General features: G+C 35.0%; 1 protein-coding gene across 1 annotated transcript in view; it reads right to left on the reverse strand.

Annotated features, from left to right (window-relative positions):
• LOC118746382 overlaps window positions 1-16,875 on the reverse strand; it is a 35,067-nt gene extending 18,192 nt beyond the window's left edge. Inside the window, exons 1-6 of the mRNA XM_036480237.1 lie at window positions 16,815-16,875; window positions 12,125-12,327; window positions 8,629-8,777; window positions 6,985-7,106; window positions 6,576-6,802; window positions 4,056-4,269 (exon numbers count right to left, since the gene is read on the reverse strand). Coding sequence (XP_036336130.1) covers window positions 4,056-4,269; window positions 6,576-6,802; window positions 6,985-7,106; window positions 8,629-8,777; window positions 12,125-12,327; window positions 16,815-16,875 — 976 coding nt within the window. The remainder of the gene's footprint in view (window positions 1-4,055; window positions 4,270-6,575; window positions 6,803-6,984; window positions 7,107-8,628; window positions 8,778-12,124; window positions 12,328-16,814) is intronic.
• Window positions 16,876-17,283: the final 408 nt, after the last annotated feature.

A 17,283-nucleotide genomic window follows, 5' to 3' on the forward strand; every position in this document is an offset into this window, starting at 1 on the left:
AAAAAAAAAACATTTTTGATGGGCACCCTAATGTATGTTCGTTAAATATTTCGAGCTCGACATCGCCCGGCTGGATATCAAAACCGTGACATTCCAAGATGATAGAACACGGCGTGGTTTGTGGTGAATGCTAATCCGGTACTATTGTCTCGATGGTGATCTTGACGGAACATAGTGTGTGCGACGCAACTCAATCCTGTTGAAAACAAGTTTGTTTCTTGGATCACGTGTATCAATACATTCCATGCCGACATATAAAGACGGTTATATCAGCGATGTTACTCTATTCATTGTAGTTTGGCCGCCGTAGGGGCTTGTCACAATCCGGAGGTAATACATAAGTGATGTTGTTTACCTTGTTGTCTTCTTGAGCATGCCGTCGTAGGAGTCGTTGCCTGATGGTCAGGGGTTAACAGAGTCTCGGGCGTCCATTGCAGTAGCAGAACTAACAAAATGCGAGGTAATCACTTGTTCACTCCAGGTCTGAGACACGAACAGACGTTGAGGTACCAATAGCTTTAGGTTAGTGCTCATGTGAGGTAGAGGAAGGGGAAGAAAGTTGGAAAGGCGGAAAGGCGGAAGTTTTGTTACTCAAGAGAGCCCTGTGGAGCCGTACGGGCTTCTTGCGTGAGTTGTGAGCAGCCGTCGAGTCTTGAGCTATAAGGGACCATACACCGTGTGGTCTATTCCCTGTGTGACCTACAGCTAAATAGAACAGTTCTTGGGAAGTATCTTATCGGGTAAATGCAGCAGTAACAGTGGTTCGGTGTTGAGCCCAATGCCAGTCTGAATAAAAGTGATACGAAGGAACCCTGCTGGAAGGAGTTTCTACAGATACGAACAACGATTGCAAGGGCTCGCCAATCTGAACGGAATTACATCGCCCAAACAACTACCCCTTTTCGGGTAAAACACGAAACGTTGCATTACGTAGAAATGGCTGTCATGGGAATGTATGTGTCATCCGCCCAGAAATATTTCCTACTGAAAACTGAAGAAAAACTACTGCTATCAGTCACTGGTTACACATCAAAGCTATGAGACTCTGCACTCATACACACAAGGTCACTGAAGCCACAACATGTGAAAATGGTGGCATTCCTGTTAGCTCGCTAAATAGCTACTATGTAAGTATTATCGTGATATATACATCGTATCAGCAAGCCAGTCGCATTGTATTTTGCTTATGGCACTGGGCGATTAAACTAAGCATTTCATTGAAAGGCGTGTTTTATTTAACGAGGAATTTAAGCTGTTAGCTTATTTTGTATGTAAGACTTAGCCAACATAACTATATTGTCGAAGTCATCCATACAAAATAAGCTAATGGCTTAAATTTCTCGTCAAATAAAATGCGCCTAACGTAAATGTCAATCAACTTAATGTTGACAACGATATCAGTGCTGCAAGTTAATAAAAGACCACGCGGTGACGTTATTTATTATGAATTTTTGAATGCACAATATTAAATTCAGTTTTTCAGCTAGTCTGCCAAACGTTGCTATCAAACTCAAGTAAAGGTAAGCTCGAAATAAATATATCCTGCTTCTATAGTATCGGACCGAATGGAAGGCACGTAAGTTAAATGGGGGGAGGGGAAAGGGATGAGGTCGTTGATATCGTGAGGGATAGGTTCTTGGTAAATATGAACGTAGCCTGATCCAGTGTGTAGACCTTAGTTGACGTTCTACGTCAACGAATAGTTGAACTCCGTTGACGCCAAACATGGAATGAGAGTTGGTTGAGGTCTTGATTTACTCTGGATAAATATCGCTGATGGCTTGTCTGTTCAGCTTCGGCTCTGGTGGTTGTGCGATATAGGTATGGATATTGTCCATGATTTCATAAAGATGGCTTCTGAAGTTCCTAAAAAGTTGTTCTGCTTCCAGTAAATGTGTTCGGCTGCTCCCTGCGATAGCAAACAATCAGAAACTACTTGCCTAACAAAAAAGTATGGAGGAGTGTTGAGGCTTCGATATGTATATAGGGTTGAGACGACATCAGAAGGCTTTACAAGTCTGTAACTTCGTTTGCTTAACTGCGTTCCACTATTCGCTGGTGATATGAAGACCTTTTTAATGCAATTTTTTAATATAAGGCTGAAAAGATGCCAATCTGAGCGACGCCATATATAGCAAAATAAAGATATTGCTGGCGTATGCAGATGATATCGACATAGTCGGTCTGAAACAAAGAGACGTATACGCATCATTTTCCAGTTTAGAAAACTAAGCTACAGAGGCTGGTCTAGCTGTGAATGAAGGCAAGATAAAGTACTACCACCTGGCAACATATAAAGAGTCGACGCGTTTAGAAACACACTTCACTGTTGGCAGCTATAACTTTGAAGTAGTGAAGGACTTTGTCTTCCTAGCATCCAGCATAAACACCACTAACACCGTCAGCCTGGAGATCAAGCGAAGAAGAACTGTTGCCAACATGTGATACTTCGAGCTCGGTTACCACTTAAAAACAGAGTCCTCTCTCGAAGAACAAAAATTACAGTCTACAAGTCTCTCGTCATGCCCGTTCCTCTATATAGCGCAGAAACGTGGAAGAAGAGAAGGCTTTGGGTGCTTTCGAGAGAACTATTCCACACAAGATCTACGGCCCTATTCACGTGGACGACGGGTATAAGTAAAGATGAGCTCTTTAACGACATGGACATAGTTAAGCGCATAAAAATACAGCGATTTCGTTGGCTTAGATATGTTGTACGCATGGATGATGACGCTCCGGTGACATGATTTTTCGACTCCGCAGCTATGGGTGGGCAACGAAAGCAAGTGCGCCAACGAACAAAATGGAAGGACCAAGTGCAGAAGGACCTGTTTGCACTCGGGATGAGCAACTGGCGCAAATTCCGCACAACAGAGAGGCTATTGGAGATGTTGTTAGGTTCCGGCCCGGAACGACAAATGGTTGTAAAGCCAAATAAGAAGAAGATCAACGCTCTTGCCTTTATTTACAACTGCAGTTGTGTGAACGGAGGAGAATAGCAATGCTATGCAATGTTACTTTTGTAACCATTAAAACTTTCCGTGGAGGTTGATTACTATTTATAGGTTAACTTGGTCCATTTTATTATCTATTAACGACTTTTAAACACAGGTCGCCATATATAGTTCAAACACACGTCATCAATATAATTTATCGACGCCAACAAAGAGCACCTTCTAGCGTATCCCCTGAGACCAAATTATGCTTCGGAATTTGTAAATTGACCAATAGTGAGGAGATGTTGTGAAACCTAGCTTAATTATTCTTACCTTCAAAATCGGATCTCGAAACATTACTGACAACTGTCCACCACATAGGTAATTTGCTGTCCACCGTTTCATTCTCTGTGGTAGGAATATTCTCTAGTAGCGTGAATTGGCCGACGGTGTCGAAAGCTTTCCACAAGCCCAACGCTATCGCTGGCCACCTTCACTCCATCGCTTTTCCGGCATCGAGTGTAGCTTGCTCCACTATTATATTGTAGTGTCTTTCCTTTCAAGCTCTTTTTTGAAATCTACCTCCTCTTCTTCTTGATTGGCGCTGTAATCGCCTAAGTGATTCAGGTCGAGTGCAATAAAGTATACCAGCCATTTCTTTTGTGTGGCTACTGATGCCAATTGGAAATGCCACCTGGTTTCTTTGTCGCAGAGCAGTCCTTCCTATTCTAGCTTATTAACTACAAAAAATATAATTCTGATGAACTTAAAGAGTAGGCATAGTACTTTATCATGAAACGTCGCAGGAATTTTCACATTGAAATTTTTTTCAACAAAAGTGGCAGAACGATGTCTTCTGGTTGAAATTATGGAGTTAAAATATTCTACAAAATAACTCGCTAAGTAATGGTGGAGAAAATTTTGCTGAATTTGATTGAAATCATTAAATGGCAATGGATTACGTTAGAAAAAAACACCATGGCCCTTTTCCAAGATAACTGAAATTTCACGGCCTTTTGCGTGCAGTAAATCAAATTTTACTTTCTCTTATACTATAGTCTTACAGTCTATAAACTACTTCACAGGCGCATAAGTTGCAACCAAAATAAATTTAAATACTATTAGTTTGTGTAGTACTCACATTATATATGCCATAGATGAAAGGATTGTAGCAACTGTTGCTCATCGCCAGCCAATCACAGCAGAACCAAATTATGCTGATGAAGTGATATTCGTTGATTTCCGGTATGGTCACATATAGCATATTGTAAACTTGTAGCGGCAGCCAGCAAATGCCGAATACAATCACAACGACAATCAACATTTTTATGACCTGCCAAATGAAATGCACATGAAAATCAAATATACAAATACTTAATATCTATGCATTTATGCATCTAATGTGAAAGTCAAGCACAGATGTGCTGAGTATATAAGCACTGAATATTCTGGTTTGGTTATTCTATATGCCGCCGTATCTATAAGAATCTGAACATAATTATGAAATAAACCCAAACCAAATAATTTAATTAAGCAAACAGTGATCATTTGCAAATGTTCCTTCGGTTATAATCGAATGTATGTACATATACACACACTTTTGTATGTATGTATATGTAAGTGTGTATGTGCATTAAAGTGTTCCTTAAACTATCAGCATCATGGGACACCACTTTATTTCATTTTATGCGCAAAGTAAAGACATCCGCGAATAGTACACAATTTTTAACAAATTTTTATGAGTCGCTACCAGGGAGTTAAAAAATTTTCATTTTCTAAAAACAACGCAAAAATTAGCCAAAAATTTGCTTTGACCAACTATAACTGAGCAGTTGAACAATTTATATGAAAAAGTTTCAATTATATGTAAAATTCATCAGATTTCAAGACAAAATTTTGTCGAATTTTCTCGTTTAAAAAAATAAACATTTTTCAAACACCTAATTAAATTTTTATTCGTAGATGTTTTCGTGTAGTACGTAGAACAAAATAAAAGGTTGCCTCATACAAAATTTAGTTGTTAATATTTTTTAAGGGCCACCCTAATGTACATACATGTAAGCACTGTGCACGAGACAGCTTAATTAGAGATTAAATTTGCGCTCACAGCAAAACAAGTAGGCAGCAAGTTCATGCAAATGCAAATACATACAGTGACTCAAACAAGTGACCACGTGTTGATTATTTTAAAAAAGGAGGATGGTTATCAACTCTTAGGAAAATATTTTATTTTTTATGTACCTCACAGGTGGCCCCATTCCAATTTGGTCTAAACCCAGCCATTGGATCATGAAGAGATTAATTATAATCTTAAATTTTTATATGGGAATTGAAGTCGGTTTTGTTTTTTGCTGAAAAATTATTTGTTTTGAATATTTTTCTATAAAAATATTGTCCAAGGTTTAACAAAAACCATATAAATAAAGGTTTAAAATTTTGTGTAATATTTAGGAAAATTCAAAAAATGTTCATCAAAATTTCAAACTTTTTAATCTGAACATTTCAAGAACATTTCTGCGTATGCAGTTTTATAGCTCATACAATTTTATGGTGTTTTCTTTTCTACACTCTGAGTACAAATACTAAGAACCGGGCAATGAAAGGGAACACTTTTTTTCAAACCAAAACGCCATTAGTCTAATTGCACATTTTCAATCGGCTGAAAATCGCGTTAGTTTTTAATAATATTTTTTTTTTTGTGATAACTTTTTCTGTTTTTTTTTTTATATAAGGAGTGCAATTTTCAAACACTGGCGTTGATTCTTTAAAATTTTGTTGCGAACGGTTTCCGGCATTTTATTTCATAAGAAATTCATGCTTATATTGAAAAAAGTGCAAAAATCCGTTAGCAAAAAAAAAACAAATATTAAAAATCAACGCAATTTTTTAGCCACTAAAATTTGCACATTATCACACTAAAATTTTATGGGCAACAAAACTGCAGACCCAGAAATGTTCTAAAGAATCAGATTAAAAAATTTAGAATTTTGATGAATTTTCCTAAATTGTGTATAAAGTTTGACACTTTTATTTATAAGAATTTTTTTAAAGCTTTAACAAAATTTTTATAAAAAAATAACAAAAAGAAATTAAGTTAAAAAATCAACACGTGGTCACTTGTTTGAGTCACTGTGTTAACATTAGACTGCCTCACGCTCCATACGAAAACGTCATGAATTTTTTAACTCCAAATCAAATATTTCGATTGAGCTCAGCGTCGCTAAGAAGCTGGCAGGCGTTGAAAATACTGAGATATGAGCGAATTTCCATGGAAATGAATAGAATTTTTACTAAAAAAAAACCCCAATTATAATTTAGCGTATTGATAACTTTAATTTTATTCAAATCGATTATAAAGTAAGATCATTTGTCTAACACCGCGGATATTCAGCTAAAAAAAAAATTTTAAATCATACATAGCACGATTTCTAAAGATATCGTCACCAACGCGCAACCCCGAATGAATCAAGTGGCAGGCAGCATAAATTCGCCAAATTTAATGTGTCACTTGCGGAAGCAGCTGGTTTTTTCGTGAGGCACCCTTATGTTCATACATACATACATCTGCACATACATATGTATGTATGTATCTAATAGAAGCCATAGACATTTCGGCACATTAATTATTCTTGTACTTACTTTCTTCTTATTTCGCATTAATGCCATGTCACGCGTATCCTCCGCATTTCCCGGCGTTCTTGTAAGCCACAGCTTAAGCGCCATCTGTACGTACACGAATGCTATAACGCAGAATGGCACCAAATATTGTACAACCACCAGCACATAGCGATAAACTCTCAACTGTTCATCCGAAAGATTGACATTCATACAGAAGGGGCGAGTAACATTGTAGATGACATTGTCCTCTTATTTGGGCGCATTCAACAAAAAGTTGGAGAAAATAGACAAAACAAAAAGGAGCAAAAAAATGGATTATTAAATATCAGAAGGTAGGGGAAACAAGACTTTGTGCCTATATACATACGAGTACACGAGAAAGTAATAAGCACACATACATACATACATGTACATACATACATCTACTTACCCCTGTAGCGCTCGTACATCAACTCAACACGAAAGGCAATGCCAGAGGGGGTGGCGAAAAAGAGCGCCACCAGCCAAATTCCAAGTATAATGAATTTCGAAAATAGTTTGGAGGGACGTGCTCTGTGGAGGTGGAAAATGAAAATATTTAATGGAAGTATGAAAGCTACATACATATGTATAAACATACATATTTTTTAAAGACTACTAAGTGCTTGTGAGTTTTAAATTTGTATATATTCATACAAAAATTTCGCAAACTATCGGAATGAAAACCGTTGGTGGTAAATTGAAGATTATTTTCACTAAACATACTTTCTTCTAAATCAGAAAGAAAAAGGAAAGCATTTTGTAATTTTTTCTTTATTCACGCAACATTTTATGTAAATAATTTTTCCGATATAAAATACTTAGAAAATTTTAGCGCTTTGACCGAACCCTAAGTATTTTTTGATTTCGAAAAAGAACAGGAGTATATTTTTTCGATACACAGTATATTTTGCTTTGCTGCCTCCATGCTTAAGTGCACATTTAAGATACCTACCCCAAAATGCGCATCAGAGGCATTATTTTTAACATTTATAAGGAAACGGCTCCGATAGATGCATTTAACATACCTACTCATTGGCGATACCTGCCTTAAAAATCGTGCGACTAGTATCAATTATCAAAGAAAGTATTACGTTTACCTGCACTGGCCCTACAATTACCTAATTTTACAACTTTTTATTTATTTTGCTCATCTCGCAGAACAACGAAAATGGCTATAAATTTATGTAGTTATATAGATCATTAGATACCATTCGGTAAAAATTTCGCTTGCAGTAATTTCTACGTAGTAAGTGCTTCTCGATTATTTGGTTTCATAGGGATTCGGATACCTTCCTCATTGACGTAGTAAAGAAAATTCGCTTAAGTGCCTTTTTTGGTTAAGTGCACAAGTTTTTCGTGCAAAGAAGGATGTGCAGCTAAGCAAAATATACTGTATAGCATTGAAATTCGCACTTTAACAATTGGACCTCTCTAATGTACAAACACCAACAAAGCAATATTTATTTAAAATAAATTTTTCATCGAAAATTAGATTCAAATTATGTAGTCTTTGCGCAGTCAAAGGTGATTGATATTTTTGTATCTATTTGGCTTTTACTCATTTCAATTGCTTTCACGAATTGTTTATTAACTTTTCATGTTCATTTGTCTATTTCAAATTGCTGTATAGTAACTACATACATATGTATGTACCTATAAGCAAATCAAAGAAACTTGTTATACTCAGTTTTTGTTTGCATAAAGTTTCACTGCATCACAAACCACCAGTGCACATTCTCAAATTACAATTTAATGCTCTCTTAACAAGTGTATCAAATACAGCATGCACGCAAATGGATGCCAAATACTAGTATGACTCTACGTATGAGCAATAAATATTTATATGGGGCTGTAAGTATGTATTCTCAAAGACTTTAGTAAATTGAGTTTTGTTTGTATGTAATTGCATTTTCAGCTCGAAAGCAGTAATGCATGTAGTAGATACATATGCTATGAATGGTTGTTATTTTTATATTTTTGTAGTATATACTACCCTATATACACATCTTGAAAATATTTAAATTTGTATACTCTCTTATGAAAATTATCTTACCTCAAAGGATTGATGATCGCGCGATGTCGATCGATCGCAATGGCCGTCAAAGTAAACACGGACACATTTACACTCAATGTTTGAACGAAGGGACAAAAGCCGCACATAAACCAAGGTAAATTCCAGCGTTGTAGAAGAGCAGCTTGAAACTGAAAATGGAAATTTATAAACAAAATGTTTCAAGTTGCATTGTTGTACTGATAAGATTCATCATATATGTATGTGAGAGAGTGTTTCAATTAATTACACAGATTTCTGAAGTAAACGGTTAAAACTTTCAAAATTGCATTTAAAGTGCTTTATAGAGGGACATTTTCATAAAAATTTTCCATTTTTATGAATTTTCTATCTAAATTTATATATTTAATGATTGGATAAAAACAGTTTTGTGTAAAAATTGTCTGTTAGTTTAAGTCACGGCGTTTAAAATTCTTCTTTACCCTAAGATTTTCCAGATATCTATAAAAAATCACTTCCGACTAGAGATGCCAGATCGAAATTTAATTTTTGGTTTTGTCTTTTTTTTGTTCTTAGTTACGAAAAAGCATCTGTGAAGTGCATAACGCAATCAAACGGCGAAGAAAGTTTATTCAAGTTCAAAATTTGAGGGCAAAATGACAGAACGGCTACGGGCTAAGTGTGCAGAGATATTTGCAGTTATTGCCTAACTTTGGTTTTGTAGCTCCGGATTCTGAAAAAGCATCTGTGAAGTGCAGAAGAACATAAGCGCATTCTAACAAAAAAATCGGCAACCAAAAATTTGTTTAACGTAATCACATATGTGATTAATATTACCAATTCATTGTTGAAAATATCAACCAAGGCATTGCCAATATTAACCGAAAATCACTTTGGTTCATTTTCAAGTTTGAATTTAGTTAAATATATTAACCAATTTATGGTTGATTTTTTTCTCAGTGTACATTGTTGAGCAATGCGGGCTTTTATTTGTTTAGTTTTATTTTTTTCGCTGATATCCGTATTTCACTTTTTACTTACGCTTTTAAGAAAAAATTTGCTACAAAACTGCATACATACTAAATTTTTTTCTACAAAGAGTAATTTGTCGTTCTAGCTTTTTAAATGGGCAACTGAAATTGTGGCAAATTAAAATACACACTCCTCTAAATTAAAGTAATTTTTTTTTTTTAATAAACACTGGCTGACTCAGCTGGGGTCGTCGGTTCGAATCCCGCTGAAGAAGTCTAATGAGGAAATGTGGTGATTTCCGAAATAGCTATCACTTCTACCATTTTTTCAAATTGTTGTTGCTTTTCCACAATAGTTTTTCATTAAAAAAACAGACTCAAGCTTAATAAAAATTTTTGAATATAATTGTTATAAGGCCACAAATAACAAAATCCAAGAAAAAAAAATTTATTAAGATATTAAAAAAGTATCTCTTATTCATTTCCTAATGGTTAGAGGGCTGAAATAATTTTTTCCAAAAAAAACTTGTATTGATTTGGCCTCTGTGTGTTTGATACACACATACATATATCGCTCATTTGTTTTTAAATTTTTGGTATTTTTTTTTTTTGTACAAAACCTTTAACTGATCTCGGTTGGTTGGTTGGTTAAGTAACTCCAATTAACGCTACTTGCAATTTAACCTGAAAAGAAAGCAGCAGAAGTCTCTTAAATCCAGCATGTGGAGTTCAAGAACTTAAGAAGTTGCAGTGGGTTAATATAACTTATGTTTGTTCAGCCGCAGCAGCAGAGTTCGCCTAGAAGCCTGATTCTAGTACTACATAGTGCTGGCAAATTACAGAGCATTTGCTCCACCCTCTCTTCTGCATCTCGCGAATTACAGCTACGACACGAAGTGTTGTGTTCGAGCACTAGTCTTGCAGCACGGATTCCCATGGCCCAGTTCCCTGTGTAAACGGTAATTAATCGAGATAAATCGCTCCTGTTCAGTGTTATGAGAAATGCGGTGCGTTTTGCACTACAGACTCCTGCAGACCCCACAGGATTGTCGGTCTTTGCACCTGCTATTAGCCACCTTTTGATGACAAAGACCTCTGCCTAAAAAACACTGGCTGAATTCGGTAGTCGAATACACTCTTCGATTTGGAGGTCGGTTGAAAAAATGTCCGCCCCTACGCCACAATCCATTTTTGACTCGTCCATAAAAATGGCTACTTCGAAGTTTTCAGAAAAATAGCCAAAACTGGTCAACATTTTACTTAACTTAATCAGCTGAGCGCAAGTGTGTCTAAGCTATATGTATATGTAACTGAGCCAACAAGTTTAAACAATTAAAGTCGAGTTAAGATTAAAAACGTGGAAAAGCCTGAACGCTTGATTTTTTTTTATTTACTACTCAATTGTCCATATTTAATTTAAAAATGTTAAGTTGTTTTAACTAACCATCAAATATAAGTTCGTTTGTATGTATATGTATATATACAAATAGCAACATAAATTTGAATCATCTAATGTGTGTCCTGCCAAATGTAACTACATTTTACCATCAATCAGAAGCTATTATTACACCTTTCATAAATATTATAGTTAATGCTTTACTATAAATATTATGTTTCAACCTCAGGCGTTTTATTGCAGAACTAAGTTGGAAAAAATGTAACAGGTTTTTGGGCAATAAATAGCATGTATGTATGTATGTATGTATATTCGCTTACATAAATTCGGGCATACACACAATAAAGCGTGCGTATTTGAGCTTTTTTATATTAACTCACGTTCGAAAATAAGGTAAGGTTTTTCTTCAATATTTTTCCACCTTGGAAACAACACAGCCACATCCGACATACCTACAAATTAACCATATTTACCTACACGTGCCCGAGGGTGTGAAAAATGCATGTGAAAAAGTAAAGTCGGAATTTTTATGTCTTCGTCCCCTCGGATGATTCCGTACCGAAAAATATACCCCTTTATTAATTTTAAATCAAAAAATGTTTAGAGGTCGCTCAAAGTTTTCTATGTATTTTATATGGGGGAAAACGACTTTTTGTAAAATGGTATTGAATTCTTGAAAATTAGTATTTTTCGATTGGAAAACACTATTTCTCTTCAGGAGACTTCCAGTAAAAATAAACAATTGTTTATTTAACCATTTTTGTTAGTAAATATTTTTTATAGGTCCCCCAAAAACCCCCAAAAAAAATTCAATGAAGGGACCCATTAAAAATCATTAGTATTAAGCAATCGCAAAATAAGCAACTTTGGTTCTATTCCTTGAAGTCTTTTGAAAAAAAACAGTCTTCCGAAAATATTGATTTTCAAGAATTCCATAACATTTCTGGGAAAAGTTATTTTTTTCTTTTCTCATATAAAAATGGGAAAACTTTGAGCGCTTTGAGCGACCTCTAAATGTTAGTTAATTTCAAAATAAAAAATTCGAGCATATTTTTTTGAAATAGAACAAAATTAAAATTCCGACTTTACATTTGTGGACCACCCTAGTGTACATACACTATCCATATAAGCTATGTGTTTATTAATGTCTCAGCTTAGTGTAAATACGTACCTGAAATGGAATACAGAAAAGTCCAATGATTACGTCGGCAACGGCTAAATTCGCTATATATGTATTGGTAACGGTACGCATTTGTCTCGTTGTAATCACCACCCATATAACCAGCGAGTTGCCAATGACAGCTAAAATACTTATGCTACCATAGAAAATGGAAAGGAGGATGATAATTTCGAGTGGTGCGGAGTAAAGACGTTCTGAAAAGAATGAAAAATAAAATCAGCATGCGATTGCGTTTTGTATTTTAATTATGGATGTATGTTCATGTGAAATGTAAATGTAATCGATCAGAATTTTGAAGTTTTCCTGGAAGTTAGCAATTTAAAAATCTGTTAACTACAGCAGGTTACGACACGTGCTATTCCATTATTTCAGTGGCATCTTTCATTAAAAGAGAAAAAAAAACACAGTTCATTTACTATTTAGTAGATATATATTACGATCACATCGCCAGTTACAAACACTGACATAAGGCCATTAGCCATTCAAATCACATATGAATTCATTCAGCAACCTATTTAGTTGGTAGGATATTTTCTGTATCGCTGTATTTAGCTCGCTAGGTCATTAATCATATAACAGAGCTTACATCACCGCAGTACAAGAAATGCAATTGATATGCCACTAGACCGCGCCCAAATTTGGTGGTTAGGCATTTGTGGTTAGGCGGAAATTACGACACATCTTGTCTCCTAGTTCACCGCCATCAGAGAGTGTATTGCTATACTTTAGCACTTTAGATTCATTTGTGCGCGCACTACGGCGGAGGGAAGGGGACATCGAGATCAAATCGAAATGAAATCGCACTTTTCAATTCAATTCCATGATAGACAAGGTAGCCATATTTGATTCTTTAGTCGGGTAATTCAACCTTTATGTCAATAATTTTGAAAACGGAGATTGACTCATCGATATGAGAGTTAATATTAATATCAGGCACAACATCAAAATATCCACAAATTCTTTTGGTCCTCTGTTCCAAGAACGAAAAACCAAATTGATCACGTTGTAATAGACGGGATAATTGTGCTTCAAGCGCAATTTACGTGCATTCGACAGCTTAATTGCAGCAAAGGTGCGTGGTGCGCCTCTGTGCGTTAAGGAAAGTAGCCAAAAACTTGAAGGGTCGGATGCAACGCGAGTTAGTAGTTTGACTGGCTGATGGTAACTGGGAACGAACTGACACCGAGCAAGTAAGAGCAGCGCTGTCTTCGGCTATGCCGACGGCTTCATACCTTTCGTAAACATATGAAAATTTTACTTTAACAGATTACTGCATTTGAAAAAAATTATATATTCACAGCAAACATAGATATAGGAGATACATAAATATATAAAAAATTATATCTAAACAATCAGAGGTATGGAAGATATACCTTATATAGCACCCATCGAAGTGATTTTAACTGCTGTGTGATCGGTATGTAAACCGGTAATACAATTTAGTGGGGTTAGCTTCCTACATAAAGGAGATATATCGCAAAAACTGGTATCTAAACAATCAGTGGTGTAAGAGATAAAGCTTATACGGCATATATTTTGACGATTTTCTCAGTAGCCTTTGTATTATTATTTATAAAATAGCTTAAGAAATTTATCGATTTTATCTGTCCAAATAAGGAGTTTTACAGTAAAACCCCATATCTGAACAATCAGTTGTATGGAGGCAATATATAGGTTATAGTGACCCGATCTTTGTTAATTTTACTGTAAACTTTCTGTTATTGAGTGAAAATAGTGTGAAATTTCATGTTTCTAGCTGCATAAATGGAGGAACGAAAAATCCTATATCTGAAAAATCAGTTGTATGGAAGCTATAAGTTCTAGTGACCCGATCTTTGTAATTTTCACACTAAGTTTTCTTGTTGATAACACTATGCGCCAGTCAAAATCGGGATGGGATGAAACCAAAGGGAAATGTTATATCGGTCAAAAACAAGTTATACGTGTCCCGGCGTTTCGCTGGGTCACGTCTAGGAATCGAGATATATATATAAATATCATATAGGGGAAATTGTCACCTTTGGTGGTCTTTTTTGACATAACTCGAGAACCACTAGTCCGATTTTACTCAAACAAAAAAAAATTAAAAATTACAACTCCTTTAATCTGTTCATATAACGATTTTCTATATAATCAACAGTTTTGCCGGTAAAAATAAATGTATGAAGAAAAAATATTTTTTTCCTAAAATATTAAGTTTTTTTAAAACTTTTAATTTTTTTAAATTTGTTTGAGCAAAATCGGACGAGTGGTTCTCGAGTTTTGTCAAAAAAAGACCACCAAAGGGACAATTTCCCCTATATGATAGTTATATACATATATATCTCGATTCCTAGACGTGGCCCAGCGAAACGCCGGGACACGTGTAACTTTTTTTTTACCGATATAACTTTCCCCGGTAGTTTGAACCCTTCCCGATCACTGACCCCTACCATTTGTCTCACAGTGTAATGGGTGCAAGTATTGCAAAATTTCATGTTTCTAGCTGCATAAATGAAGAAGTTATAACGAAAAATCACATATCTGAACAATCAGTAGTATGGGAGCTATATGCTATAGTGATCCGATTCTTCCGGTTCCGACAAATGATTAATTAATTATAAAAATACACCCACCTACTAAATTTCATCCGGATATCTCGAAAACTGAGAGACTAGACGCATAGAAACAGACAGACAGACGGACAGACAGAGAGACGGACATAGTTAAATCGACTCAGCTCGACGTTCTGATCATTTAAGTATAAATTTTAATGGGTCTATCTCTTCTCTTTCTGGTACTTACAAACATCGGACCATCGGATGGGCCTCTAGAAAATCACAAATGTTTAAACTTTTTTGATAAAATTACTATATACAATCATAATAAGCTTAGCCATCAGTTCTGCGCCGTCTCAGTCAAACGTAAAGCCTTGGCTTCTAGATGTGCAATAATGGACTATTTTTCTGAGTAGGGTTGCCACCTAATAAAAAGTAAAAAGATTTTCGCCGCTCGTTGGATTACAAAATGAGATATCAAATGAAATGGCCTTCGCCTGTACAAAAACTCTTATTTTTTTAGTAGGGTTGCCACCTATTTAAAAATTACAATCTTCTATACATAGTTTAAAAGAAAGGCGAGATTCTTTGAACACGCTAATCTCACTAAACGAGATTTTTTAAGTATAATCTGTATCGATAGGAATATCATCTTTAGTAGCTTAAGCTACTATAGGGTTGCCAGCTGTCTAAAATATTATTACATCCGCACTGTTCGTTGGATTACAAGAAATGAGGTGTCAAATAAGGGGGCTCGGCATTTAGGATATTCAATAATGGATTACATTTTGAGTAGGGTTGCCACTTTTTAAAAATTTAAAATAAAAGATATTCACCGCTTGTTGGACCAAAAACTGAGGTACCCAGTGAACGGATATGGTCTCTGCATGTGAAATAAGTTTTTATTTTTTGTTTAAGAGGGGTTGCCACCTATTTAAAAATTATGTATATATAATTCGGGAGGGTATTTTTTGTTAATGACTTAAGATTTGCAAAGTTCATTCAATTTAAAAAAATAAACATTAGGTGCCAAATGAAAAGGCTTCGACTTCAGATTTTCAGTAAGGTCTTATTTTTCGAAGGGGTTGCAGCCTGTGCGAAAACTTAAAAAATGTGGGCTTTTCGTTAGATTACAAGTGATGATCTCCTCATCAGACTTCTTCAACCGCGTTAACTGAAATATGAACCAGCGACCGCGAATCACAAAGCCAATGGTCTACCCACTGAGCTAACTTCGCCACTTAAACTTTTGTTGCTTTTATCCACTTTTTTTCATATATAAAATCCAACTACAATCAAGAGCAGCAATAACTTCTACCACAATGTAATTATTGTTGTCAAGCTGAGTAAAATTTTTGTGTATAATATGTAAATTAATAATGTTTAAACTAATTTGGAAATTAATTAATTTTAACTTAAATAAAGTTTCACTGAATCTGCAAATAGCTTCAATTAATTTGAATAAAGTTTCGCCTAATATGAAAAGGATTTAATTTAATTTTAAAATGCTATAATAAAACATCAAATAGAGCGGCACACACGCTTACTTTTGTTTCTCAATATGCAATTAACCAACAATAAATTAAATTGACGCATTAAATAACCACATTTCTGCCAAAAGCAAAATAGCATAGAGTGCAATTATTTCTATATACAAAAAACGGGTGCTAAATGTTCCTGTTTAAAAACATTTGCAAATATGAGCAAATAAGGCAATAAATCATTGAATTTACCAATCGATTACGCAAAAGTGACAAATCGCAGTTATGTGGAGAATTTCTTGCTAACGTAGTCAGAGTTCTTGGCTTGAGTTCGACAACATTTTTTAGTTTTTAGTAATAAATTTATGTTTTTCCTAATTTTTTAAAGGACATTTATAAAAAATTATAATCATTCGCTAAGTCATTAGCCTTCAGTTATTAGTCGTTAGTCATTACTTATAAGCCACTTGTCATTATTCACTAGTTATTTGTCATTAGTTATAAGCTAGTCATAAGTCATTAGTCATCACTCATTCCCTACTCCCCTTTATAAAATCCTGGCCAGATACCAATTCTGTTGCTAACCCAAATGCGTATAGCCTTCTAAAAAAAAAATTTAACATTACCTATTTGTTATTCGAACATAGAAATACTTGCACTTACCAAACTCCTCCTCCTCGAGCACATCATCTTCTGGTATATGCACAACGGGAAACTCATCCATATTTAAGTATGTTAATGTGAAACTTCCTCAATAAAACGATTTCAATATTTAATCCACACAGAGAACGAAAAAACGCACATGAGTCGTATTTTAACCTCGTTTTTGCAATTTGCACATATCTGGAAAGCAATGAATGGAAAATGGTAAGTATAATGCATGAATGAATGAAAATAAGGTAATAAGTACTATATATGTATGTATGTATATATATCGCTGATGGTACATATGTATGTGCATTAGGGTGGTCCAAAAACAGTTAAGTCGGAATTGTAATGCTCTTTAGTAGAAGACTTTCAAAATGAATATCCAATTGTTTATTTAACCATTTTTTAATAAGTAACGATTTGATGAAATGCCGAAAACACAGGTTGTTCTATAATGTGTTCCTTATTTTAAGGGACACTTCTT

Source organism: Rhagoletis pomonella, unplaced genomic scaffold (assembly GCF_013731165.1).
Source record: "Rhagoletis pomonella isolate Grant_MI unplaced genomic scaffold, Rhpom_1.0 Rhpom_scaffold_00010, whole genome shotgun sequence".
Classification (NCBI taxonomy): domain Eukaryota; kingdom Metazoa; phylum Arthropoda; class Insecta; order Diptera; family Tephritidae; genus Rhagoletis; species Rhagoletis pomonella.